This window comes from Halichoeres trimaculatus, unplaced genomic scaffold (genome assembly GCF_033239565.1).
Source record: "Halichoeres trimaculatus isolate MK-OKI-2021-1 unplaced genomic scaffold, fHalTri1.1 fHalTri1_scaffold_1, whole genome shotgun sequence".
In the NCBI taxonomy this organism is placed as follows: domain Eukaryota; kingdom Metazoa; phylum Chordata; class Actinopteri; order Labriformes; family Labridae; genus Halichoeres; species Halichoeres trimaculatus.
The window spans coordinates 21953423-21980708 of record NW_027437179.1 but is presented as its reverse complement, the minus strand read 5'-3'; the positions used below and the strand labels follow the sequence as shown (position 1 = coordinate 21980708).

The 27286-nt window shown below is 39.3% G+C and overlaps 3 protein-coding genes across 10 annotated transcripts in view; 1 reads left to right on the top strand and 2 right to left on the bottom strand.

Annotated features, from left to right (window-relative positions):
• tfeb (transcription factor EB) overlaps positions 1-9189 on the bottom strand; it is a 36221-nt gene extending 27032 nt beyond the window's left edge. For all 5 annotated transcript variants that reach the window (XM_074676969.1, XM_074676962.1, XM_074677008.1 and 2 more), the window contains exon 1: positions 8909-9189. The gene's annotated coding sequence lies outside the window, so the exon portion shown is untranslated. The remainder of the gene's footprint in view (positions 1-8908) is intronic.
• Positions 9190-10816: 1627 nt separating this feature from the next.
• Positions 10817-14646, bottom strand: tmem183a (transmembrane protein 183A). The gene is made up of 8 exons (XM_074671349.1): positions 14425-14646; positions 14048-14137; positions 13802-13972; positions 13505-13664; positions 13083-13263; positions 12581-12661; positions 12269-12424; positions 10817-11529 (listed from the first exon to the last, which is right to left on the bottom strand). Exons 1-8 carry the CDS (start codon positions 14486-14488, stop codon positions 11344-11346), a joined length of 1089 nt encoding a protein of 362 aa, XP_074527450.1. The 5' UTR covers positions 14489-14646; the 3' UTR covers positions 10817-11343.
• A 3167-nt stretch (positions 14647-17813) lies between these two features.
• The window catches only part of ppfia4 (PTPRF interacting protein alpha 4), a 71254-nt gene continuing 61781 nt past the window's right edge, over positions 17814-27286 (top strand). For 3 of the 4 annotated variants that reach the window (XM_074695608.1, XM_074695300.1, XM_074695449.1), the window contains exons 1-2: positions 17815-18192; positions 18387-18684. In XM_074695608.1, the coding sequence (XP_074551709.1) occupies positions 18424-18684 (261 nt within the window). In that variant the 5' untranslated portion in view covers positions 17815-18192; positions 18387-18423. Of the gene's footprint in view, positions 18193-18386; positions 18685-27286 lie in introns of all 4 variants that reach the window. The other variant, XM_074695371.1, reaches the window with a different exon arrangement.

Genomic DNA, 27286 nt, shown 5'->3' with positions numbered 1-27286 from the left:
AAATACACACAAAAAGAATAACCAAATCAACTAATAAAGTTGAAATCTCATTTTTAAAGACTTTCCACTCTGACTCTTGTTTCCATCACCCCTCTCTCTCTCATTCCCTTTCTCTTTTTACTTAACTAATTAAGATTAACATAAAGAATGTTGCTGCCCTTGAGCCTTTTAGACTGTAAGCACAAGTGAGGACTGCAGACAGAAAGTGTGTGAAGGAAAAGGTAAGACACGCAAGACTGAAACAACTGAAGACGAAGGAGTTCAAGGATAGGTCAATGAAATGATTATCAACAAGATAAGTTTACAAGAGAACCTGTGCGTGTCTGTGTGTGTGCGTGTGTGTGTGTGTGCGTGCGTGTGTGTGTGTGTGTGTGCGTGCGTGTGTGTGTGTGTGTGCTTGTGTGTGTGTATGTGTGCATGCCTGCATGGGCACACTCTTTGTCTGCATCCGAACACATATTGGATGCAGACAAAAAGGTGTAGTATCTCTACACACAGTGTGTCAGGATTGATTCACCAGACCATGACAAGCACTCACCAAAAAGAGAGAGGGGTTGTCTTTTAAGGGGACATACATGCTTGTTTCTCCTTTTCACTATGCCAGACTAGGATGCCTGCAAAGCATTTCTGCCCTCAGTACAAGTCATTAAGTTCCTTCATTGCCCCACAATAGCGTTCTCAATATTCTCAGTTTAGGCCTTTTTTGAAGATCTCGTTGAAACACACCGTTTCGAGAATGACCTCCAGTAACCTCGCAACGTCACAGCCCTTTGTGCTCTGATTGGTCAGTTCTATCAGAGGGGTGGAGGGGGTAGAGCCAGGGGGCGGTTTTTGCAGCATGGCAGTATTTACAAAATCACCATATTGGATGGGGTAGACTGAGCGAGTTTGCTGTTTGCCAAAACTTCACCGTAAGGCATTGATAGCACTAATAAAATGGCAGAGTGTAGGATACGTCCTTTTGTATTGGACCCCGAGTCAGACCCGGACGGTTCTGCAGCTCAGGAGGAAGAAAATCCACCTCAACACAGATCATCTCAGGACGCTTCAGTGTGGTGAGTCAAACCGGTACTGTAACATGTATAGTTTATACGTCTATACTTGGCTCTTGGTGGATGTATCCCTCGGTGGCGGTTGAGTGACTAACTGACTTCACAGAGGAGGAGCTGCTTTATCAGATTACTCCAATAAAAAGAGAGGATCCTCGTGGTGTCACGACGTTTGAAATCTCGCGGCCATCTGGCAATGACTTATTTTCAGAGGCATCAAATCTCGTTCTAGGATATCAGAAAAAATACAATATCTCATTTTTTGAAAATTCAGGGGGTGTAAGGTCTTGTTTTCAAATTTATTATATTATATGTAAGTATTAAATCAGGCATCAGCATGATATGTCCCCTTTGAAAATTGTCAATAAACTACAGGGGAAAACAATTCTACACCTAAAATTAAGGTTTAAAGCGCAACTATACTAACTCACTAATGTGTTAAAAAATACAACAAATGAGGCTAAGGACCAATTTTAACCAACATTTCTATTATCTTTTAGGCATTAGAGCACAAACTAAAGACAGCATTTCACGTAATTCTAAAGATGTATGAAAAACAACAGCACATGGTGTTTTGAAAGTGCAAAAGGTCACATCCAACTTTACTCTTCCTCTTTTAATCACGCTGATGTTGGTAAACAGGAGTTTTTTCCCCAACTTCATGTATTTCTGATAAATGAGTAGAAAAGCATAAACCAACTACAGTATATAAGGGACCATCAAAACACTTTCTGTGTTTCTGTAATGATTTATCCAGCCAGAATGTGGAAGATCTTTAATCAATATTACATTTTTAATGCTAAAATAAAATTATTGTTATTATCCATGAATTCTCAAATTAACTGATTTCCAAAAAACAAAAAGAAACAAAAAATAAACCAAAAAAAGTAAACCACATCATCATTTTTTAATTGACAAATTACTGTTATTTACTTGTGTTCCTGAACAGAAACATGTATTTTACTGGTTGTTTTTTATTTTTGATAAATTTCTGACCATTCAGAGAATTCCAGTTTTCTGGATCATATTTGGGTACTAAAACATAAAACTAGTGTTAAACTCCTCACATGGTTACTGTGCATTTAAAGATGCTATGAGGAGGGTCTGTTTTAGTTGGACTGCCTCGCCACCTTCTGGCCCAGAGTCTCAAGCACACTGTCGTGAAGATATGACTTTTAACATGTATTTGTTTTGGAACAAATTTTCTATGTTCAAGACAACTTTTTATCGGATACAACACGTAAAGATAAGGTATTTATCAGTACAGTTACGCAGTGCTGTTGTTTGAAATGTGACAACAAGCGAACATTGTAAATTTGTGCCGTATGTCAGTAGCCGACTATACGTTGTGCTACTAGCAGCCCAGTGCTAGGACATATGCATAGGCTAACGTGACAACAAGCAAACTTTGTCAGTTTGTTACAGTAGTGTTGTAACTGTCCATGTAGTGCTACTGACAGGATGGTGCTGTGAGATGTGTCGGTAGTGTGCAATGCTAGTGAATGCGGGCCATGTCCTGCCAGTGCTCATCTACCAGGCAGAGCTGACCTCACCTCACTCTTCATTTTATTGATAGACTCAAGTCTGAACAGACCACTGCAGAATAACTGCAGCATGTGGGTTGGAATGAACATTATCATAAACACTGAAACTTAGCCTTTTTAGCCTTTGGCTCAGGCTGTATCACTCTCCTGTTTAGCTCTCTCCTGCTCTTCTGTCCTTTTTCTGTCTGACAGTTAGGCTCCAGTGTCCACCATTACTACAAAATTAATTTAAGAGATCATTTTCAAGCGAAGAAATACACAGATGTATCTTATCTCACCTCCAAACTTTGTCAGGGTGTGTGATGTCTTCTGGTCCTGCTCGACCAGCAGCTACAGACTAGAATTTTGAAATAGCCTATATTGGCACTGATAATGTTGTTTTAAGGTGTGAATTACGATCGGGCATATATCTATGAGGGAGACTTTTTAAAGATCACTTTGAAACTCCTCACAGCCCCTTTAAGTTGGGAGCTCTGTCACATTGGAATAACCTACCTCACACACCCAAAAAGTGGGTCGGCTCGTCTCAGTTATTTGGGGATCTGTCCCGGGATGAGTCCGTGGAAAGGCCATAAAATATGTGCCGTGCTGAGACATACCAAACTGAACCGCATGGTTGAAACGGAGCTTTAGATCCATCATCTCTCTTCATATTGTTAAATCATCTCTACTTCATTAATGTCAAACATCCTGCTCTTGTTTTTTACATTTTTTTTCACTGTTGGACTCAGTCTGTCTGGACTTATTTTCCTCTTGTTTGCGCTCGTGTACCTATATATAGATGGATTTACTATGTCTTACCTTGTGCCTTGATGTTGAGAACACTATGTGGATATGTGCTGTGTAGTATGTATAAATAAATATATGAGCATGTATATTGTGTAATACTGGCTGCCTGGTGGGTGGCTAGGCTTGGGGAGCTTTAAGTGTAAGTGATTGTGTTGTGTGTGTGGTGTTGGTGTCTTTGTGTTGAAATGTTTTTGTATTATGCACTGGATTTACCTTAACTATGATTTTGTATTACTGACGATTGTATTTACTTTTGGTAAACCCTGGAACCCCTCAAAAATGAGACAGTACATTTCAAGGGGATATCCTTGAAATAAATTTCAAAATTGTGAAGCGAATGAAAATCTCTGACAAACAAAAAGTCATAGTTAAAGTACTTAATGATAGTTCTCATTTAATGTTATGAAAGGTGGTCTGATAAATTTGTTAAGCATATAGGAGGATGTGAGTAGATGGAAAAGAGAAAGCAGAATTGATGGTGAAATGGGAGGTGGCACTGTGGTCTTGGTGTCACAGTTGGGTCTGGTCAGTTTTGGCAAAGCCATCAGATTTAGATAAGATGTCATCAATATGGAAGAAACCAGACATGAAGGACTTTTTCCAGTTCTAGATGAGGAACTAAGGTGTTCAGGAATCACTAAGTGCAGGGGAATCTAGATAATTTATGAATAATCAGAATCAGAGCCCCCTAAAAATGCAGTTCCTGTAAGTTGACTGGTGGGGGACAGAAACAGCATTAGACTTTAAGGTAACTATCACAAGGCGACGGATGGAAAATGAAATGCAATGAAAATATCTGTCATCATCGTTTTAACAGAGCACTAAAACCAGTTAACGTTTTAAAGCAAAAATCTCTCAGACCTGTTAACAGAAGTTTAAAGCCACCGACAATGGAAAGAATACTTGGAATTACAAAGAGCCAAACCTGTTTTAGAGGCCCACAGGGCACAATATTAAAAGACCTGACCGCAGTATACTACAGTTCTACAGTTTTGTTCAGCGTTCGCTTTTGTACAACACAAGCAAGAAATTAGACGAAAGCACCAACCATGGTTGGTGCAACAGAGTACTACAAGGTATTTGGCTGCTGGTGCTGCTATTAAGAGCAAGAAGAAAGTTTTTCAAAGCATTCAAAAAGTATTCAAAGAAAGAGCTTCTCATCGGTTAGGAAGAATGATTCAATAAAGGAGACTTTTAACAGGGATGACAACAGGAGAATGATTTTGTACAGCTGTTGGAAATCAAAAACATCTCTTACAATACACTGCAAGATAAAACCTTTAAAAATGCTTAAAAACTTCACAACAGGAAATCTTCATAACTGAAAAAAGCAAGATGGGTTGACAGTGTCTTTCAAGAAAAAATAATAATTCTTGTCCTTCAGATCTGTAGTGGGACTCTGAAAAGGCTAAACCCACAGAGAGCCACAACTACAGACCCCTAGGGTTCAAGCACATTGTGAAAACATACACTATGAGGCAGCTGCAGTGAGCACTCAAACATGCAGCTGAGCCGCCTCTAACATAGAAAAGACAACGTCAGTCAAAAAAGGGATATGAAAGAGGGGAGTGGAGGTAAATGAGGAAGTGGAGTCATACACTCAGCACATGCCCTGAACTGTCCCACCCACACTCACCTCTGATAGATCATGGGTCATATTGTCACACAGCACATGCCAAGATGTCATTCCTGTGGTCTGAAAAGTCCAGCCCTCAATGACAATCTTCTACGGTAACTACCTTGGTGATTTTGTTTATTCTGAGGTATGTTTGAGGAAAACCCAGACCAGCATTATGACAGTTCCTGGTTTGTTTGTCTAGTCACCAAACTACAAGAAAAACTGTTCAGGTCACAAGAGAACTGTCCATATGGCACATGCACGAGGCTGTTTACACACACCTGATGCTCTTTCACACTCGAGTACATCTATTGAGCCTAGTCAGTGAGACTGTGTGTGTGTGTGTGTGTGTGTGTGTGTGTGTGTGTGTGTGTGTGTGTGTGTGTGTGTGTGTGTGTGTGTGTGTGTGTGTGTGTGAGTAAGGTGGCAGTGCTGCCTGTGTTTACCTGAAGAAAATTAACCCCATCACAGGCGGTTGGGGCATTGGATATAAGCCCAATGAGGCTGAAAATATGGCCAACACACACACACACACACACACACACACACACACACACACACACACACACACACACACACACACACACTTTTCCATTATTTAGAACTTGAAATGCAGTGTTTGTGCTTATTAGCACACCTCTGTGACAAGGTGACAAGTTTTTATTTGTCACACACTAAAATACAGGCATAAACTGAATTTAAGAGAAATGCTGCAAATACAGTGATTCGTGTTATTATTATTGAACTGAACCAATACTGAGTAAAAAATATTGAAATCAACCATCCTGCGATGTAATACCAATATAATACCATCAATATTGGTTTAAAGTTAACATCAGGAATAGAGTTGGGACAAAATGTGGATACTGCAATGTATTTCTTCCAGATTCGTACATCACAACTATCTTATCACTGGTGCCAAACATTCACGTTTTAATCCAAAGGAAAAACAGCAATACAAGGACCCCAACTTCCTGAATCTTCAGTGTGGTGTGAATGATATAGATCCTGCACTTTACTTTTGGGGAGCATTTTGAAACCACCTGGTTTTGACACACAGACAGACAGACATTTGACAGACATTTTAAAAAGCCACAACTGCCTTTGTAGTTTGGTATTGCAGTCTGGGGTCATTGCAGCCAGCTAGAGTACTTAAGTGTAGGAATCTGAATGTGTATTTAAATGGAAAAATTGTCTTAGAACATTTTCCCTTCTTAGGATTATTTGTCAAATAGATTCAAGCAGTAGTTTCCTGTCCCGTGAGAGTTAAGCGCTGAAAGTTCTGTTCTGTTTGCTAAAGTTGCAGGCCATTTGAGCAGGTTGTCACTGTGCTCATTGGATAGGGTGCAATCAGTCCTCCATGGCGTCACCACTGCTCCACATACTGGCTGGTGACCTCTGACCTTGGTGACAGTGACCTCACTGCTCAGTGTGTTAACTAACCCCAACCCTTTACAGAGTGCACTCCGTAACCCCGCTGACTGCTCTGTGTGCATCTGTCCCGCTCTCTCAGAGCCTCTACACTGTACACACACTTGAGTTTTGTCCTGAAGAAAACTCAGGGCAAGGCAGGTGAAGGTCCTAACAGCTACACAAAGACCTTGAAATGACTTTTGTCATTTAAGCCCAGCTGTTGTCATATGAGTTATCAAATATCCTGATTAAGCAGGCAGCAGACAACTACACTCTTTTTTTCAGCCTCTGTGAGTGAATTTAAGTTCAGAGGCATTCTTGTATTAATTATTAAAACACGTCAAAAGGCACATGATAAGGTACAAAACATGAAATAAATCAAATTGATTTACTGACACGTGGCAGTGATGAATTAATGAGACAGATCCTGCTGAACTTTGTCTCTTTTTTGTTAATCAACTTCTTGATCTTATTTTAGATTTTGGGAATGTTTCCATCCATTATTCAGAGGAAGTAGAAAAAGACACAGATAATAAGAGAGAGGTTTCATGTCTTCATCTCACATGCTACAAATCTGCACTCATGCAATTTGAAAAGATATTTACTCCATGGAATGGCCTTCACACACTTCAACAACACATTCACTGAGTGTTTTTGTGTTCAAACACAGACCTGCTGCTGAACCTGCCCATATACATATGAATGCCCATCTGTGTGTGTGTGTGTTTTCTCGGTAACAGTGAATAACACAGAGGCAGGAGCTCCCCTGTTCTTCATTAACTTTTTTCTATCAGTCTTTTCTACGAACAAAACTTCATGTGAAAATACACACATCACCAAGAAGCCTAAAATGCCACTCTAGTTAACCTACTACATCATTTTAAAAAAGAAACTAAAGGTATGACTCACTTCTAAGAAACCATTTACCTTATGAACACGTTTTTTTTCAAACCAAAAGTAGTTTAAAAGAAGTCTAACCACTCATGGTTTAAACATCCCTATTCTGTGAGTTTCCTCAATCTCTGGCTTAAACAGTCTATGTCACAATTTATTAGGACAGCTGACTTCTACATTTTCTATTTTTGGTGACTCATTTCATATGCTGTCATCACAGAATTTTGTCAAATCACGTTATCAATGCTGGATTTATGTTAAATGAGGGAACTTCTTAAAAATGACGAAACATCAAATCAAAAATCAGTCAAGTCATGACTGATGTAGGAAGACGAAGCTTAAAAAAAGCATCCATACACCCTTTTTCTTCTTAGATCAGTGATTTTTTGCGTCCTGTAGAATGAGTTGGATGATCTCAGAGGCCAAGTGAAGAGGAGGGTCAGGATCTAGATAATGATGATGATGATCAGGGTTTAAAGCTGATGTCAAAAACTTGGCTGGTTTGATACACTGGTTGTACGACTCTAAGGACACATGCAAGTCAACAAATGGAGACAAAGTAGCTACAAAGGAAATAAAGTTAGGCCTTATATTTGTGGTGCCATCAACTTAGTAAACTAGAAGTAATCTTTCTTCTGACACAGTAAATAATTTGCAGTCATCACAAAAATGCAAATGAACCACAACACAAATGCTCAAACTGCATCGGAATACTTTCAACAAAGAAACAAGGTTCAACAACACAGCTTTACTGGACAGCATAAACCTCAACGCATACTCTTACTAATAATAAACACATGGTATGTAAATAAAGGGAGGCAGACATAGACAGAGGTGTCTCAAGCATTTTTGTCAGTGCACCACACAGGACCTCTATGTGCTGTACTTGAAAAAGAAGCAGTGTATTATGGTCTGTACAGTTTTACAGTCACGGCTTATACATAGCAGCATACCCCCTAGCTGAGGTGTTGTTACTGATACCAGCCTGTGTGCTGCTTATAAATGGCAATGGGGCACCTCTCAGCAGAGACTCACTGATGACAGTAAAAAGGGAAAATAGTGCATCATGATCCTACATAGAGGGTGTCTAAGGGGTGCCAACGTAAATGGACATGAAAAACAAACTGGCAAATGTGGCTTTTTTCTTATTACTTCATTTCTGTTGTTTAAAACACCTCCTTATTACTGTAAAATGCATTTTAATTCACAAACTTGAAATCATTTTTGACGATCATTTAATTATACTTAGAATTCGTTCAACACTATGGAGTACTGTGATTTGTGATGTGGCCGTCGTGTAAAAAAAAAACAGTTAATGGATGCCTATTTTAGGGATACAGATACATGTTTCGTCAACGCAGAAAAAAATGTGTCTAAACAAATTTGATAAAATATAAGGACACGAAAGGGATATTGCGCCCATATTTTTGGTGACGAGTCTAAAAGTTTGCTGTCACTCATCAGAACTTAATTTCTTTTTCTTTTCTTTTTTTGACGTAAAGTGATATAAGTGCTCTCAAGACCTATAACTGCGGTGTTTCGAGGTTTTCAGTGATGTAGCAGAAGCTAACTTGCAGCTGCGTTGCTGAAATATCACTTACCCGAGCTGAAGGTCAGACAGAACGAAGTAATCAGGTTCAGGAAAAGTGCGTGCCCGGTGCTCTAGTGCGCTCAGATGATACAAAACCCGCCACAGCCACGCGAAACAGGAAACGGGCCTCGTGTTAGAAAAATAGCCTTGTAAGCTCAAGTTTTTGTATATTTCCACGAACAGTGTCAGCGTGTGCAGCCTTGCACTTCGTAGGCTAATTTGTTTTCGTTTGCACCGTCGAGATGTTGTCACAACTCGGAGCGTCTACGGTCACCTGTGCCACCACCAATGGCACAGCACAAGCGGGTTTGTGGGAAATGTAGTTTTCATTTGTACTCAGCGGACCCTGCGGTATTTTGAGGCGATGACGTGATGCCTGTTGACTCCAAAGTGAGTTTAAAGGGTCCTCTAACTTAATCAAGAATACTTCCAAGATCAAGAGTTGACGTGTTTCTTTCTTCTTTCTTGATGCTTGTGTTTCCTATAGCTTTTTGTCATGTTTGTTGTAACTATATATACCTCTTTCTTGTCTGTGATTCCATAAGTTCACACAGACATGGACATAAATAAATCTCAGTGTCAGAGCACAAACCTTTTATGTCTTTTTAGTCCATAGTCCTTCTGGGGGGTACCTCTTTGGTTTTAGAAATCACTCTTACCTTGTATGTTCTGGACTTTGGTGGACCATTTGTCACTAATTTTGAGTCACACACTGTACTCATTTTGCCAGTCTTTATTATGTGTACTGACACTTGAAACAAAAAAAATGTAAGAGAAATAAAGTGGTAAATTTAATGTAACCACTGTTGAGCCGACCATGAAGAAAAGTGGGTGGTATGAATGTGAAAATAATCTGTCAGTACCTTGTATGACCACAGGAGGGAGAAGAAAAGAAAAAATATGGTATCAATCAACATTTCAGATAGAAAACTCAGTTCAAATGGGCAGTTTATTCGATTTCAGTGCAGAAAATTTGTTTGTTCAAGAACACATTTTCTGATAGAATAATCTGTTGTCTACCTGAACATCTTGCTGTCCTTTACCATGAAATATAATCAACTTTTTTAAATGTCTTACACACTATTTGATTTTGCTGCTTTTTTTCCTCATCATACACGTAAAAGGGAGTATTCAACCATGTAAACCAAATTTTGCTGTGTCTAGCAAATGGATAAATGTCCGTGAACCCCCCTGTCAAAAGTGATTAGAAGAATTGTACACACATTCAACGCTCAAAGCACTGACCATTTCAGAAAATTTGAGTCATTCTGAGTTAATATTGAGGCAGTGAGTGGAATGGCTCATATTGTCAGCAAGTAGACAGACAAAATCATTTTAGCCCACAAAAACACTTAACATAACAGCAACACTGCTATAATCAGCATATGAGTGGATGAAGGCTGAGGTAAATCATCTCTTTGGCCCCTTCAATGTAGTGCAGTGTCATCATATCTACATAATACAAAGAGAGGCTATCTTGAATTCAGTACATCAAGACAAATCCATGTCTTAGAAAGAAGCAATTGTGTTCTTCTGGTGCAAAACTTTAAGAATCCCAATCAATGCAAAAACAAGTATTTAGAGTAACTTTATCATTAAGCACAGACAACCAACTGGGATGGTTCAATGTTTCACCCTGTTAATCCTAGAGTTTAAGCACTTTCACATGTTGGACCTGCACAAATGTTGTATAGGTTAACTAAAAGCGGGCCAACACATTTTTAATGAATGTTGTGGCCAATAATTTCATGATCTTTCCTGCCTTATCTACAGGAGTGAGCCATGTGTTGAGTTTTTTATTCCCTTCAAATACAATAGTATCAAAGCAGTTTTATGAAATTAATCATGGACATTTTATCTCCTGTATATATTCAACCTAACGTGAAGTGTTTCTGAGTTTCAATTAGCATACTTTTGGTAAGACTGGTAAACCTGTTTAAGAAATACTTAGCATGATGATGCTGTAATTAAATAAATTTTTTACTTTATCAAATTTTCCTAAATTTGTTTCTTGTTCTGGTGACTTTTTTCTACCTAGAAATACCAAAGATAAGGAGATTTCATTTTAGGGGAAGCCAATGTTACCATGAGGTCAAATATGACAGACTTAGGCACACATGTGCATAAGCCTAATTTCGTTTTGTTCACACTGGATAATCCTGCAGTAAATAATAAACATTCAGTGTCACTGAAGGAATATGTTGCATCAGTGGCATTATAAGTAATGTGCAGGAGTTAGGATGCCACACTTCAAGGTAGTATTTACATTCCATCTCAGGTCGGTCAGTGTTGGTTTTCTTTTAGAAGATTGACAATCACAATGAAAATTTGGAAGATGCTGCAATTAAACTTAATTGAGAATTCTGCAAAACAGCCTTGTGAGGAGTGCGATGGCACAACAGCAGTTTTTTGGCGTGATGTGCTTCTGTAGTAAGAGCATGAAGTCTATGTGTAGGGTGAGGAGGGGTACTGTGGGTGCCACCAGTCCATGAGCTTCACACTTTGTACAGGATCCAGTACCACCTGGGTCCCACCCTGATCACCCCTCTTCTTCCCCCGGTGAAGTGGTGAATCCTGGAACACTAGACGGACACGGTGGTGTCGCATGTCTGTGCTCACATTTATTGTGAACTGTGGAGAAAAAGGACAGAAAAAGAATATTTTTGTTTAAGAGTTAAATATGTAGCATGTAAAATTTCGTAGCATTAAGCAGAAAAGTGAATGTTGTTGAATGTTAAAACAGCACATAACATTCATAAGTATGTTTGATTTAGCATATAACCACCTAAACATCAGAACTGTTTAGGTCTGTTAACTTCTTGTATCTAAATCAGTGAGTCCCTTTTCACAGAAGCCACCATCTTGCATCCCCATGTTTCTATCTACATCTACATATTGTCACCTTCAGTGAGAGGTTGTCCAAAATGTACAAGTTGTGAAGAGGATAGTGGTTGTTGTGTGCAAAAGAATTTGTGTTAACAAATATTTTTGATGATAATAAAGACAAAAAGAGAACTTAAATTATGCATCATAGGAGCTTTTTTTCTTCATCACTCTACTGGTAGGAGGAGCGAGCTTTTCACTGTAGAATCTAGAAACTAGATAATACTAAGTATTTCTCTTTTTTCACACACTGAGCTTTGTGTGGACAAGTTCCTATTTTCATTTACTTCTATGATTAAACCAATAATCTAATGTCAACAGCACACAAAGTCTGAGTTCCTTTTTACACCTGTTATTAATGTGTCTTGTTTGCTATCTAACTTTCGGTATCATCTCAAATGTTGTTGTAAGTTCATGAACAAATAGCTGGACTTAAATGTCTACCACACAAAGTAGGAGGGAATATTAGCCAGAAAATGTTACTCACCAGGGTCAGGGTCATGCCCATGACAACAGGGGTGAAGATGAAGTTGAGAGTTGTGACTTGAAGTATGTAGCAGTCAGAGTCTGGATTTGCATGGACATCTTCATATCGGCTGGGCCTCCGCAAAGACTTGGTATAACCATTCTTACCGCGTACTTCCTGGAGAAGAGATGAGCCCAGTCATATAATAGAGTTTAAAATTCACTTACGCTGTCAAAAATTTGTTGTATCAGGAGAGTACAACAGTATACAGAGTATTTTCTAAGCCCTTCATTTGAAAAAAATATATTCTTAAAATGTATAAAGCTTTTTTACCTCCTTTACAAACTTGAAGTTGAACTCCCACAATGCTTCTGGTCGTGTCCCAGTTACTTTTCTGACCCAGAAAAGTAAACACTGCAAAAACACAACAGGTTAATTTCCAACTATTGAAAATAAAAGGGCATATGCTAACAGTAATTTTCCACTTTCCTTAATGAAATTAGGAAATTTGTATTAACTTGCCAGGTGAGTGAAATTGTGTCATGAGGGCCAAGTCTCCATGTTCTCAGTGCAAGCTTACATCAAACTACTCATCATCTACCATGACATGTCTTTAAAATACTTGGCTCTCTCTGAGCATCCAGGCTCTACTAAAGAGCAGCTATAAATACCGTAAGTTATCATAATATTGGCTTTCCTTGCAGATGGTTAGCTCTGAACTTTTCTTGTGGGCTGTGAAAGCATTTGGAGGGGATGAGTAAATTACAAATGACACTTCGTCTGCAACTATCAAGCATGAAAATGAAACAATGCGTCTACAGATCGTTAAGTTTACCTTAGAGTTGAGCAGGGCTGTGGGTGTGGATTCAGGTAGGGCAGGAATTTTTGATACACGCAGGTCAAATGGCTCATACAAATGGAAAAGGGAGCGAATCACACGGGCCCGTAGACAGCGCATCTTGTCAACAGAGTCAGGCTGGAGACGGAGTGGCAAATCTGCATCAATCCTGTAGTGTCTGTGAGGCAGAGAGGAAAGGTGTGGGGAAGAAAGCACATTAACTTCGGTAACAATGCTATACTGTGCACTAGGGTAATTATTTTGGTTTGTTGAAATAAACAGATGAAAAGCCTGATACCCAGTGTGTTACAACTAACATTGGATTCAGCTTCAACACTTCCCCAAACTGTTCAATAAGAAAAGTTTTATGAAAGAAAAAGACAAGCAACTTCATATAACTTCAATGTGGACTATCTCACCTTCTGTACAGCCTGGTCCAAAATGCTGCAGTGCATGTGACCGTCCAGGCATTCTTGCAGATAAGAGCGAATCTACAAACGTCCTCAGGCCTGATGTAGGCTGATAGCACTAACCAAATATCCACTGGATACTCGTGTCCATCACTGAACTCACTGCTTTCTGTAGAGACAAGATGCAAACATCACAGTAAAGACTCTCTGAGGTTTACTGCAGTCAAAATATGTTGAGTCTCTACATTTAAGTTGCCTGGTAAAAAAGAACTGATATATCTCTCAATGAATGATGATTTTTTTTACCCTTTCTCCTTTTGTTTTTCTTCTTGTGGGCCGCTTTAGTTTCACTTTCTCCATCGTCTTCCGGTTCTAGATCATCGTTACTGTCCAAAGCGTCTGCTGTGACACTTGCTACGGACGACACGACCTCCTGCACAGCACCCTGAGATGCTTCCAGACCGCAGAGTAATTTCACTGTAACATAGTTTCATTGTTAGGCGACATTACCAACTTTACAGAGGCTCAGGAATAATATCTTATATACGTTACCTTCTTTTTCAACAGCATTTGCAACAGCCTTTTTCACCCTCCCTGACTTCACAACAGCAGGGTCGGCATCAGCATAATCAGCAACGGTAACTGTGAGAAAGCAGATGGACCTAAGACTTATTTTGATGACTGTATGTAATATTTATGGGGGGTTACACACCAGTACGTGGTTTTTGCGTCAACCTTAAATAAATCTTTCACGAATTGTAGCACATCACAAGTTTCCACAATGGCCTAAACACATTCTTACGTTTACAAAACGCGCATACAAAGATTAAAACAAATCGTTTAGAAAAAATGAAGAAGCTCTTTCAAACCAAGCCTTAAAAAGTGGGCGGGCTAATGTTAGCCTGCTGATGACTATAGACGAAACCGACCTGATTCCGAACAAACGTCTCCGGCCTTAAACTTCAGCCGTTTTCGGTTCCCTTTCTTGGGCATGTTGACATCAATGGCTTCTGGAAACTTAATGGGTCTGTGAGTCCTGCCATGTCTCTATGGCAAGCGGAGGTAGTGAGAAAGAAAGAAAAATGAGAGAGAAATTGAAAAATGTTCCGCCAGGATCTTCAGCCATCATGGAATGACGTAACATTGTAAGTATCGCGAGAACATCGTTGTTGTTTATTGCTGCCTTACCGCCACCAGCCACTAAGGAGGAACTTCTCATTTCCATGGCAAGTGGAGGAAGATATTTTCTTTAATTAAACTTGGGTTGCGGCGTAATCGAACATTTATTAATTTTAAGAGTAGGGTTAGCAATCTTCAGCGAAGGCGAGGCTTCTTGTAGGACTTTGAACATTGATAGGGTTATTTTTTTGGAAGAAGTGTTATCATTTAGAATTGGTTTTAAGCAAAATTTAGTTTTTCTTGTCAGTGTTTCTTTGTTTGTTTGTTTGTTTGTTTGTTTGTTTGTTTTAGTGTTTCGTTTTATTTATTTGTTTTATTTATTTCATCATAGAACTTATTGATAAACAGATACTTTTACTCAGCTATAAGAGAAAAAAAATGACCCAGAACTGTAGAGGGCAACATAATAGAGCTCAGGCAAATTATGCCCACAGATTGGGCAAATTTACCACATTAAATTGCAACATGAGTGACTGAGTGGACTTACCATTCTTTGAAACTTTGGCTCTTTGGCTGCCGCATTTTATGTTGGTCACAGAGCAAATCAGACTTGGGTAATGACCATTTATCAGAAAAGCAACACACTGACAATGTTCTCAGTCCCAGGAGTCATATTGCTGAGAAGATCCACATTGCTATGTGCAGTGACCTATGCAAATATTGCGTTATACGCTGCAGGGTACTTCTGCATCCAAGAATTGCCAGAATTTGCCAACACTGTTGTCAGTCCCTTTGAAAAATAAATCGCAGGAAGACATCTCCAGGGGGAAATTCACATAAACAACAAAAATGTAGCAAAAGGAGATTAAAAAAGTCTCAGCCCTTCAGTGAACAATAAAAAACACAGTTGAACACAACTGCATTTTAGATCTCCAATGGGTAGTTACTTACTTAACTGATGTGGATGATTGTTATGCAATAAAATTATCATCTGAATTTCAGCAAAATAGATATTAACCCTCCTGTTGTTCAGTGGTCGATCTGACCCCAAATTCAAATTTGCTGTTAAAATGTGTTTTTATTCTGTTATGACGACAACAAAAAAGGTCTTTTTTCACAGGTGTTAAGTCTTTATAAATTAAATACTTCATGAACAGTAACCTCACTAAACTTACACCCAGACATAGATTTATATATCACTTTTGGATAAGTTAAATTGTCAAAATGACATAAGTAAAAATATTTGTTTGTTTTTTTTTTTCACCAACCAATAACAGGTTATATTTTTATGACAACAAGGTCCATTTGATTTTAGTTTTTTTTTTTTAAAAAAGGTGAAAATGTGTGGTTACACAGACTAAAGGTTTATTGTTGTTTATTGTTTAAAAAGATCCCCATTAGCTGCCTCCAAGGTGACAAGCTAGTCTTTCTGAGGTCCAAACAGAAAGACAACACAAAACACATTACACACTTTGCTGTAACACAGAATTGATTGAATAAATTTATGTTATATGCCTTAAATTACATTCAAACCAGATGGGGTCATTTTGACCCCAGAGGACAGTAGGTGTATAGCAAACGGGAGGACATTACAAGGGTTAATAAAAAGAAGGCTTCACTGAAATGAGAAATTATTATAATGTTATTATAATTATAATAAGGCAAGAAAAGGCTCAATTTCCGAAAATGAGCTGTTATGAGTACTTAAGCCTTATGCACTATAGAGTAACTTTTAATGCCAACACTTCACTGCTCTTCTTTCAAAGGAAATAATCATTGCTGGCCAGTGGGTGAAGACAGATAACTCTTACATCAAATTAACTTTAACTGGTAAGCTGTGTGGGTTTTTTTTTTTTTTAATTTAATTTTGTCTTTTTTGCAGATATTGTATACGGCTTATTTGTGCTTATTATTTCAGTGGGTCTCCATGTATTTTGCATCAAACAAATCTACCCTTTTTGATTGACTGAAAGTAGTCCACAAAGTCACTTTTTTAACAATGTCTCCCCAACTTAACATAAATGATATCTTCCTTAATCTGGAGTAGCTCTGGCCTTGCGTACATACTCTTTAGTTTGTAAAAATAATCTATCTAAATGGAATGTATACCTTTTTTTATTTCCTTTTTTACAGAGCACAGAGTATCAACAAACACCACTGTTGACTTGAAAGCAAAACTAGCGCCACAGTGGCAGGCTGAGTCTTTATGAAAAAAAAAGTCATGTTCAGTGTGAAATAAACAACGCAGCCAGAGTTACTCTTTTAAAATCAAGAATGACGCTTCTTCAATAAACAGAATAATTTCCATCAACAAACAATTTGTATCACAGAGAAATTTTGATGCTGCCATATTTTCTCTAGAACCAAATGTACAGGTTAATTAAGTTTTGCAAGCCTGTTAAATAAGTTACTTTTTTTTTCACTACATCAGATAAAAATTTTCACCAAATTTAAATTGGCAGACAGTAACAGTAACTTCAAACACATCTCCTGTATAACTGTAAACAGTTTTATAGTCTCTTAATGTATTCTGTGCAAGTTTTGATTGCTATTATGTATTTATTTATTTATTCATTTATTTAACTGAACACTTGCCTCCCATTGGTTCAGCCAAACAACTTGATTATCCACCTATTAAAGTTACATTTTTTTATTTTTAGAATATTTTAATGTTTTACAGTGAACCATTCATATGACTGCAGAGCTAAAAAATGTCTTTACTCCCAACGTATGTGCACTACTGACATTCATACAAGTACGTGTCAGTTCCTGTAGGTGGCGCTATACACCCACAATAACATGTCTGGCCCATAGTTTCAGTGGATACCTCTGGAACGAACATCGTGTCTCAGGAGCTGTCAGGTCACAACCTGCTCAGTGGTGCTGATGTTGAAAAGTTAATTACATTATAGCAGTTAAGGGTCAAGCTAACTAGAGAACATTATAGCAGTGTGCAGTTAATTTATTTCAAAAGGACACTGATGACCAGCCAGCTTGTTTCAGACTCCTTTCCTACACATATTTGCGCAAACAGCCTATGAACTGCTCGCTGGGACTAAGTCCCTCTTTTCTGGAATTATCCTGTTAGTGACAATTGCAGATTCCATTTAGTGTGTGTGTGTGTGTGTGTGTGTGTGTGTGTGTGTGCGTGTGTGCGCGCACGCGCGTGATTTAACGACTCTATGTGAGTGGAGAGGAGGTGGAGTGAACGTCCGTTTGGTGACGGTGTATGTATAGGAGTGTGTGCGCGAAGAGATGGACGCGAAGAAGGCGGATGCAGATAAGTGTCGCTCCCGCTGTCCCCAAGACTAGGACGCTGTTAGAACGTTTCCTCTTGGATATATCCCTTCCATTTTTCTATTTCTTGCTGATGTACTATGATCTCCGTCGTGCACGCGGGCACCACCCCTCTGAACGCAGCCGCCTATCTCTGAGCTGTCAATCATCTCACGCCGGGATTTCTACATGTGAGTGCATGGCGCGCCGGGCAGGGCGGATCTGCTCACGGGGTGAAGAAACGCCGGTTAATATGGATGGAAGGTCATTCATCATCTCATCGTTTCAACCACTCTGATTAGGTAAGGCGATGGAAGGCGTAAGGATGCACGTTTGATGCACGAGACATAATGCAAGAGGAGAATGAGGCGCGTGCCTTCGATTGCTTATAGGCTGCGCGTTGCCACGGGTCCTAAAATAGGCCCCTTTATCTGTTAATATAAGTCTATTTAATCAGGCTTTTAACATAAATAATACTGCTTCTCAAACCCGACAGTGACACTGTCCTACAGCCAGAACGCTGAGCAGGGAAGATGATGTGCGAGGTGATGCCGACCATTAGCGAGGGAGACTCGGCCGGACCTCCAAGAGGAGGAACCACTGGAGTTCCGAATGGATCGGACCAGGAGGCCAACTTCGAACAGCTGATGGTCAACATGCTGGACGAGAGGGACAAGCTGCTGGAGTCTCTCAGAGAGACTCAGGAGACACTCATTCAGTCCCAGACCAAGCTGCAGGGGGCGCTGCATGAGAGGGACGTGCTCCAGCGGCAGATCAACGCTGCGCTGCCTCAGGTGAGGAGGAGGAGGAGTGGGCCTTCGAAGGGATGGGTCGGGCAGTAGTGGTGTGTGGGGTGAGATGAATGAGGTTGCTACTCTGAGTTGCATTATTTGTGGTGAGGATCAGTATGTGACCTAGGAGGACGGCTGTCCGTGATGGTCTTCTCATCTGTGATACTTTGGTTATCAGGGCAGGGGGGAAACTCCAACGACCCTTAATGCTTATTGAAAAGGCCCAGTTGCTTTGTCCTGATGCATATTTTTAATAATGCAGTGTTCTCTGTAACAGTACCCATTCTCATTACTTGGTTTGTTCCAGTTTTATGCTTGTGTGTTGCATAGTCACTTTACTTTGTGTCTGGAAGTAGTTTTTCATGCAGGTCTGAGTAAGGGTGATTTTTTTGCTTTTATAACAGATAAGATTGTAACATAATTGTAATAAATAGGGGAGGTACTATGGTTCAGAGCATCTTCATTATCCACAAGACCAGTTTACGGGCAAATTAACCTGTGGTAGCAAGAACATAAAGCACTATTCCTTGTCTTTTTTGTCTGCATAACACTGATTGTGTGTGGGAGTGTGGAAACAACCCCCTAGTCCTACAGTCAGTCCTGCACCTAAAACAGGGGTGTGGCATATCCTCCATGGCTATTTTAAAATAGCTGCTTTGTTACCCAGACGTAAGTAATAGCTGTAAACTCAGCCCCTTCTTTCTCCCCATTCAGACAGTCCCGCCTGAAAAAACGGATCATAATATATTAAATGTAAAGCACCTGTATATCTTGAGCAAGCTGTGATTTCTGTGATGTACGCCTTCAAGGGGAGTCCTGCATGTGCTGGGATCTCACCCTGGAAATAGCTGTGATGATGATGGGGATACACACGCACATACCACTTCAAAAGCTTGTAATTGGCAGCGTGCCGAAAGGGCGGATCCAAATGTCTCATAGGCAGAAAGGTAGAGTAGTAGCAGGTGGAAAGTTGAGGAGGAGGAGGATGGAGTGCTTTTACTCTCTAAGCTGAAAGAATGTTACGGTCTCAGCAAAACTATGAGAGTCTTGCTGGTCAGACAGGAGGGCAGGGCAATTGTCAAAGCCTTCCACTCTGTTTGTGTGGACCTGCCTGTCAGTTGCGATGCAAGTGAAGAGAGGTGCTGGTTAACTGGGGTATATGTGACATTATGATCCTATACATGTGAGAAAGTGAACACATTATCAAGAAAGGGAGTTGAATAATGTCTGTTGGAGTCACCAGGCATGATGACAGCTAAGCCTCAGCAAATAACACTGTGTTACCTATGACCCTGTGGTCTAAATGCATGGCATGATGTCACAGCACCGCGTGAGCGTGTGAGAGAGAGAGAGAGAGAAAGAGAGAGTGTAAGAGAGAAGCATGCTGAGGATGACAGCCTTACTGCATCCTCTTGTGAAAGAAACATGGCCGCTTGCTAGTGTACATGGCCCTGGGCTGCTTGCTTTCACACATGCACACATGTTTCTGTGTGTGCGTGTGTGTGAGTGTGTAAATCTGAGTCAGAGAGAGAGAGAGAGAGATAGGAGAGAGTGGGAAGAGGCTGTCATGCTCCTTTTCTAATCCTGCTTGGTTCAGCGTAATGTTTTATTCGAGCAATAATACAAGTATTAGTTATACAGTCGTAGGCCTCAGGGACATCATGCAGACACTATGACTGGTGCACACATGCATAAGCTGTCTCCTGCCCTCTTTTCTCTCTGTGGCTCAAAACACACATGCACATGCACAGCAGTGGTCATCTCCACTCCAAAAAATCCAACAAAGATGATGCAACGATCAGTACAGTGCTGAAGCAATATGAAGAAATGGGAATTTCTCAGTTTTTCTCCTCTCAAATGATAAGCAAGGATTGTCTGGACGTGACTGCAGACAAATTACACGGTACATCTTGCAATAATGAGGGGGAAGTGTGGTAAAAACAACATACTGTCTCTGATATCTCAACTTTCAGTGTTATGAATATATTAAAGGGATGTGGTAGCAGTTGGTGATACTGTTAACCCCATTATTCTATATGTGTCAGTCGTAATTATGACAGTTGGTGAAGAAGCAGTTGACTGCCAAACAGTATCAGACTGTATATTTTTCTGTCTACATCTGTGTCACAGGGGAGTGAAGATACCCTTCTCCAGATGAGTACACTAATAAAGTATACCACTACCCTAATATATTAGGGTTGGCAAAGCAGCCAACCTTAATCCTTAATCCAGCTGCACTTGTCTTTGTATTTTCCTAACAAACATCTGCACGTACTAGGTATGCACATCTGTGTGAGTGTTTGTGTTGTCTTGTGTCTTCTGTATTTCCCTGACTCTTTGGGACTGGTCTGACCCAGAACTGTCAGATCTCTGTCGCTCCTCCAGATATACACACACTAATACATGCACACAAATATGTGCAAACACTGTGAGAGATTCAAACTCAGAGCTCTCCGGTGGCGTCATTGCTAAAAAATACATAAACCCGTATCACCTTGGCATCGGTGTTCATATTGATGTTAGCCCCAGTCGTGTCAAAAAATGGGACAATGCTGCCATTTAAGCACGCGCACACACACACACACACACACACACACACACACACACACACACACACACACACACACACACACACACACACACACACACACACACACACACACACACACACACACATACAGACGAGGATGGATATGTTCATTAGCTACAGAGAATAGAGTTTCAGATTAACATGTCAGCCCATTACAGAGCAAAATGCCTCTAATACAGCCCTCTGAGATGGGTTTGCCCAAAGACAAATTAGCTTTTAATCACACACACACAGACACACAGAGCCAAGCATGCATGCATGCATGCTTGCACACACACACGAAATGCCTTTTCTCCTTCAACTGTTTTTGGATACTGTTGTAAAGTAAGTGCTGTAAAAGTCAAGTGCAGAAAGAGAGAGATCAGATTGTAGATGAAGATTGTGTGTCAAAGTAAGCAGGTCACTGCTGCCCTTCTGCCTTTATCACAGTGTTAAATAACTGTTTTCACCATATTTTGCTGGTTTGTTTCTCAGTGATTAGTACTGGTTTGATTTTTGAAGGGCTTAACCACCAGTGTTGTGTTTTTTGTGTGCCAGGAACTCATCAGGAACAGAAAAACCTGATAAAGTTGTTGTCTAAACTTCAAACAAAATATGAACCCCTCTGGAAAATAAGTCTGTGTGTTGTTTTGCCAAGCGTTACACAAGATAATCAACACTTCTCCTAGGTTTGTGGGTTTGGAGGTGGCTAGTTTAGCTTTGCATAATAACTTCAGGTAGATGGGCTCTTTTTAAGATCATACACAAAAAGAACTATCTTAAAAAACACATGTTTTCAGGGCTAAGATGGAGTTATATGTAGCAAATGAGTCCTTTTTTAAAATGGTACTCACTTTATTGGAATAATATCAAACCCAAGAATGTGCTGGATTGTGTATTTTTAAACCACAAAAAGAGCCAGGTTAGCTTCTTCACTTTTTTTTAACCTGCCTGCACACACTACCCTGACAAATAGGCCTGTGCCAAAATTTGCAAGATATTCCTAAAGGATAATCTCACCAATCTCACTTAGTGAGAGACAGTGGGTACAATGTCTACTGATAAACAAGACGGTCAGCACCAGTATTGTGATTGTACAGGCAGTCGACGTTGCTTGTCAGAAACCATGCTGGGTTTATAGTTAAAAGGCAGTCACTAATGGCCATAATAGGTTTTCCCAGAGAAGAGGTTGTCCAAGGTAGTGGTCTCAAAGGATAGAAAGAAATAGGTCAAATAAATATTAGACTTCTCCTGTGAGGAGTATTTTTTTGCTGGTTACGATAAAAACTAACGCCTGGATTTCATCGAAGACAACATGAATTGTTTCTGTATCATTATTTTCAGTGCAATAGGTTTTTAATGTAACAGGTGCCATAAATATAGGCATCAGGTTGTGTATGCCTGGGAGTAACATCTGACTAAGAGCTAAAAGTTATGGCCATAAGTCGAGCCCTATTTTTGTTACACTTGCATGGATGGATGCATGGATGTAACTTTTACTCATAAGAGCTCGCAGGAATTAGTTAACCTAATCTAAGGAGACAGAAAACAATGGCCACAGATAAAAAGGCTACGATTATCACAATACAGAGTAATCTTGAGTTGACATTTTGGTTTTGTTTTGTCCTGTCTGAAGTTATCAAAGAGTTCTGTTGACTATAGCATGCGTTGGATAGAAGCAGAGTGTTGTCCACACCTTGATGGCTCTCAGATTGTCTGTAGGCTAAATTAGGCTGTCATTTATGGGCTGTCATTTATAGGCTGTCAATGGCATGAGTTTCTGAAAGGAGTGGAAATTCAAATTTAATTGGAGTTTATAATTCTGCAATGAGTGTTTTGGGGACAGATTCCCTCTAAATTTCCTTGTTGTAAGTGTCTGTTTGTTTTGGTGTTTAGTTTAATTAATCAGTATTTATCAGTATTTATGTGTTCATGTTTGTTAAAATCCCAGATTTTTTTTGGCAAATTTTGATCCTATCGTATATTTTTTTATAGTTGTGGTATCTCAAACACTCAGTAAGTTGTGCGTTACTATTGGAAGCCTAACTAGGGAGAAGGGTTACAAATTAGCCATTACGGGCCCCTATATTTGTGGCATCTACTTTGTTTGTTCTATGAAGCAGTGCATCAATCTCTGTCAAATAAGCAGGGAAATAAAAATAAATAGTTTCATTGTGGGATGGTTTTGTAGTCTGCATACTATGGTGGCTGATAGGTGTAAGCTAATTTGCAAAAGCAACGACACATATGAAAACGCAACAATGCAAATGCAAAAGCCACAACACAACAGAAGTACAGCCACAACAAAAGTTAAGAGGACAGTTTTCCTAATGGATACAGAAAAGTTGTGAAAGTAAGTTAATGATTGTTTTCTTTCATAACTTAAGCTATGATAAATATAGCTCTAATGCTAACGTAAGTAGAGAAATATAAGTACTATGAAGACTATCACAAGGTGACACCCCTCCAAAGCTATATTTATCATAGATTAAGTTAATCATGTACTTACTTTTACAACTTTTGTGTTGTTGCTCTTTAATTTGTGTTGTGGCTTTTGCATTCATGTTGTGGCTTTTGCATTTGTTTTGTGGTGTCTGAGTTTGTGTTTTGGCTTTTGCTTTCATGTTTTTTGCCCTTGCATTGTTTTTGTAGCTTTTGCAAATTGTCTGACACCCACCGGCCACCGTAGCATACAGCTCTGATCTGTTTATTTTTTTTTGGTCTGTGCATCTGTACCTTCTGTGGATAGGGCAAAACTCACCACTTTGCACCTGTAGCCGTGAACTAACATAGGACAAGACCAGGCACAGCCACAACTTGTCTCCATCAGGCTTGATACACACGTGTCAGTTCAGGCCAAAGAGTCAGAAAAGATGCAGCTGGATTAGCTAAAACTGGTGCATCCAGCTCCAGGCCAAGAGATTGACAGTGCATCCAGAAATGAATGTTTTGCTTTTTATTACAACAAAGATCTTTAAAGATGGAATGATTCAATTGAGGTTTTTGTTAAAAGAAGATAACAGTTTTTATTATTATAACAAAAAAGATGTGAGGACCTGCCAGAGTCAGCACGAGCCAAAGTAGAGAGTTTGGAGAAAATTATAAAACCTTGGTCATATTATTTTCATGACTAGCTTTTCATGGGTGTCAGGAGAAAGCCCATGTGAAGAGATTTCCAAGTACAGGCAGGAGTTTTATTATCAAAGAAGTACAATCGTGTTTCTTTGGAACTTCATTTTCTTGGTGTGAAGATCTCAATGTTGTGGGGTCTTTCACTTGAAATAACTGTTGTGCCAACATTTGATTTTCTCCTTATGCTTCATGGATCTTGGTATAGAAAATCAGCACAACCATACTAGTAATTGTCACCAACACATTCCATCACAGAGTTTAGAAGCAACTACTTAAACAACCAAACACTTGACGACTTGCTTCTTAAGTGAATTAACCCAATATTTGTAAACTCTGATTCTTCATTTGTGTTTTAGATCTGGTGTGTGTCTGTGTGTGCCTTTCACTCTGGGATGTTAGTTTCATGCTGTGTTTGATGCTGTGTGTTCTGATGTTTGGACACCTGTTCCAGTCAGACACAACACTGGCTATTTTTGCCAACATTACAAATACACAGAGAGAAAGTCACACACACTTCTCTGCCCTTCCAAAACAACAACTGCCTCTTGTTATGAATTCTAACCCCTCCTTCTACTTTGGAAACACTTGAACACAGACAAGGACACATACATATACACAGCTTTTGTATGCTGTGCTGTTTGCTCAACCTATGACATCCCCCTGACCTGTCCTATGACTTCTCAAAGCAGGAACTGTTGCTTACCCTTGTCCTGACACAAGAACACAAATTCATACACACGAAGCCTGTACACACATTCACCGCCTCATGGCAAAGCATCTGCAAATACCTTTGTGTTTTAATGTAAGACCTTTTTTTAATTTGTGCATCTTCTGCTAAGTTTATTCTTTCATCCTCTTTGTCCTTCCTCTGAAATAATTTTCTGTCTACCTCCCTCCCAAAATCTCCTCACTCTCCTCATTTATTTAACTCATCAATAAACTAGTAGTCAATTATCTCAGACAGTTCTCATTCCCTCTGTCGTCTGCCACTGACCTTAGCTCACAGCACAACACACTCTTGTGAAAAGAGGGTGACACAGATTGCTCCCTGATTAAAGCTCTGTAGAGCAACGCAAATCTATATGAAAACAAAATAGACTTGAACTTGTCATATTTTGTGCTTTTTTGAAGAAAAAGAAGTTTAAGTTTAGTAATGTTTGGTTAAATGTTGAATACAACATTATAAGATATATCGGGATTGATTGTTACAATTAATTTTAATATTTATACACTTATTGATAAAGTCCAAAATGTGTAGGTCACTTTCAGTCAGGTAAATTGTAACAATATTCTAAAATTGGACATTGGCTTTCTTTGAGTCCCAGGGACCTTCTTGATCTCAAGCAAAGGTTGTATTGTGTTTACTTTTTCAGGTAGACACAATATTTTCGTCTGTTTCAAACCCATGTTCTGGTTTTGGACATTCTTCATCTAGATCTTAAACGACTTGAAAAGTTGGGTATACAAATTAGGGATGCACGATATTGGATTTTTGCGGATATCTGACATGCCGATATATCGAAACCCCTTTTGGCCGATACCAATACCGATAATCACAAGTTTGTTTGTTTTTTTCACTGTAAGGAAAGCTAAGTCTGTCCTGTACTGGAATTTATATTTTACTCTAATTGTGACGGTCTTATTTGTTTAAGAAACACACATAAAACAAGACAAAAAAACATTTGATTTTACCATAAATAAGAAATGTATTATTTTTTTCAAACTCAAGACATTCAGTATTGAAATACAGAATAATGATTTCTTTAGATCACATGAACTAGAATGTACAATGCATTTTCAAACATAACCAAGTTGTATTTGATTATTTTAGAGCTACTGTAACAACCTGGTGACAGACACAGAGCTCTGCAGTGCAAATAAATGAAGTGCTACATTTTATTTAAGGAGCTTATTTTTCAGATGGAAAATAATAATAATCCCAACTGAATAGCACCTTATCGGCAGAAATTTTCATATCTGCCGATACCGATAAACATGTTTTTAAGCTTTTATCAGCCGATACCGATATTGTACCGATAATATTGTGCATCCCTAATACAAATATACATGTTACTTTTCTTTTGCTAAGATCATGTCTAGGCTTATCCCAGCATATTTATATATTGCAGTACAAATTATTGTCTGTATTTCAGTAACATTTTAAATTTATCTACTTGTATATCTTTTAAAAGTATATATTTTCACACTAAAGTTTGAACGAAACAATATTTTACTGGAGACCCAGGGACCAGTTTGAATCACTACCCATAGATCCAGGGGAACTGCAACATTAAGAGGCTATTAACATCAAAGCCATGATGCTAGCAGAGAGTGTAATAATTGTGTCAGTATTCAATAACATCCCACCTATATTTTCAACACTTTTTGATCCTGCAAGTATCATTCAATATTAAAGTCAAGGTCTCTAGGTTTTGAGTGTATCATTGTGGACCAAATGAAGCTTAAATGCACTTTTTCGACTAAACCGTCAGATGAATAAATGTATGAACTTAACACTGCCATACCTTTTTATATAGATTTGATTTTTCAGACAATGGAGAGCAGCTTATTTCACACTACTTGAACCATAGCCAGCCAGGCTTGGTGCTCAGCCACTTTAGTGACTGTAGCAGAGGTGTGTTTAGCTTACAGGTACAGTGTGAGGGAGAGCGCTTGTCAAAGCTAATAGGCCTTACACTGCAGAGCGAGAAGGAAGAGCTTTAGGATCCCCCAGCATCGTGTTTGGAGATGGCCTCTGCTTATCGGGACACACACACACACACACACACACACACACACACACACACACACACACACACACACACGCACACGCACACTCACAATCCCTTGCCTGTGTTTTCCTAAATGTCAGCGTGCTCCCTCCCTTCATGTGGTGCTGTGTGT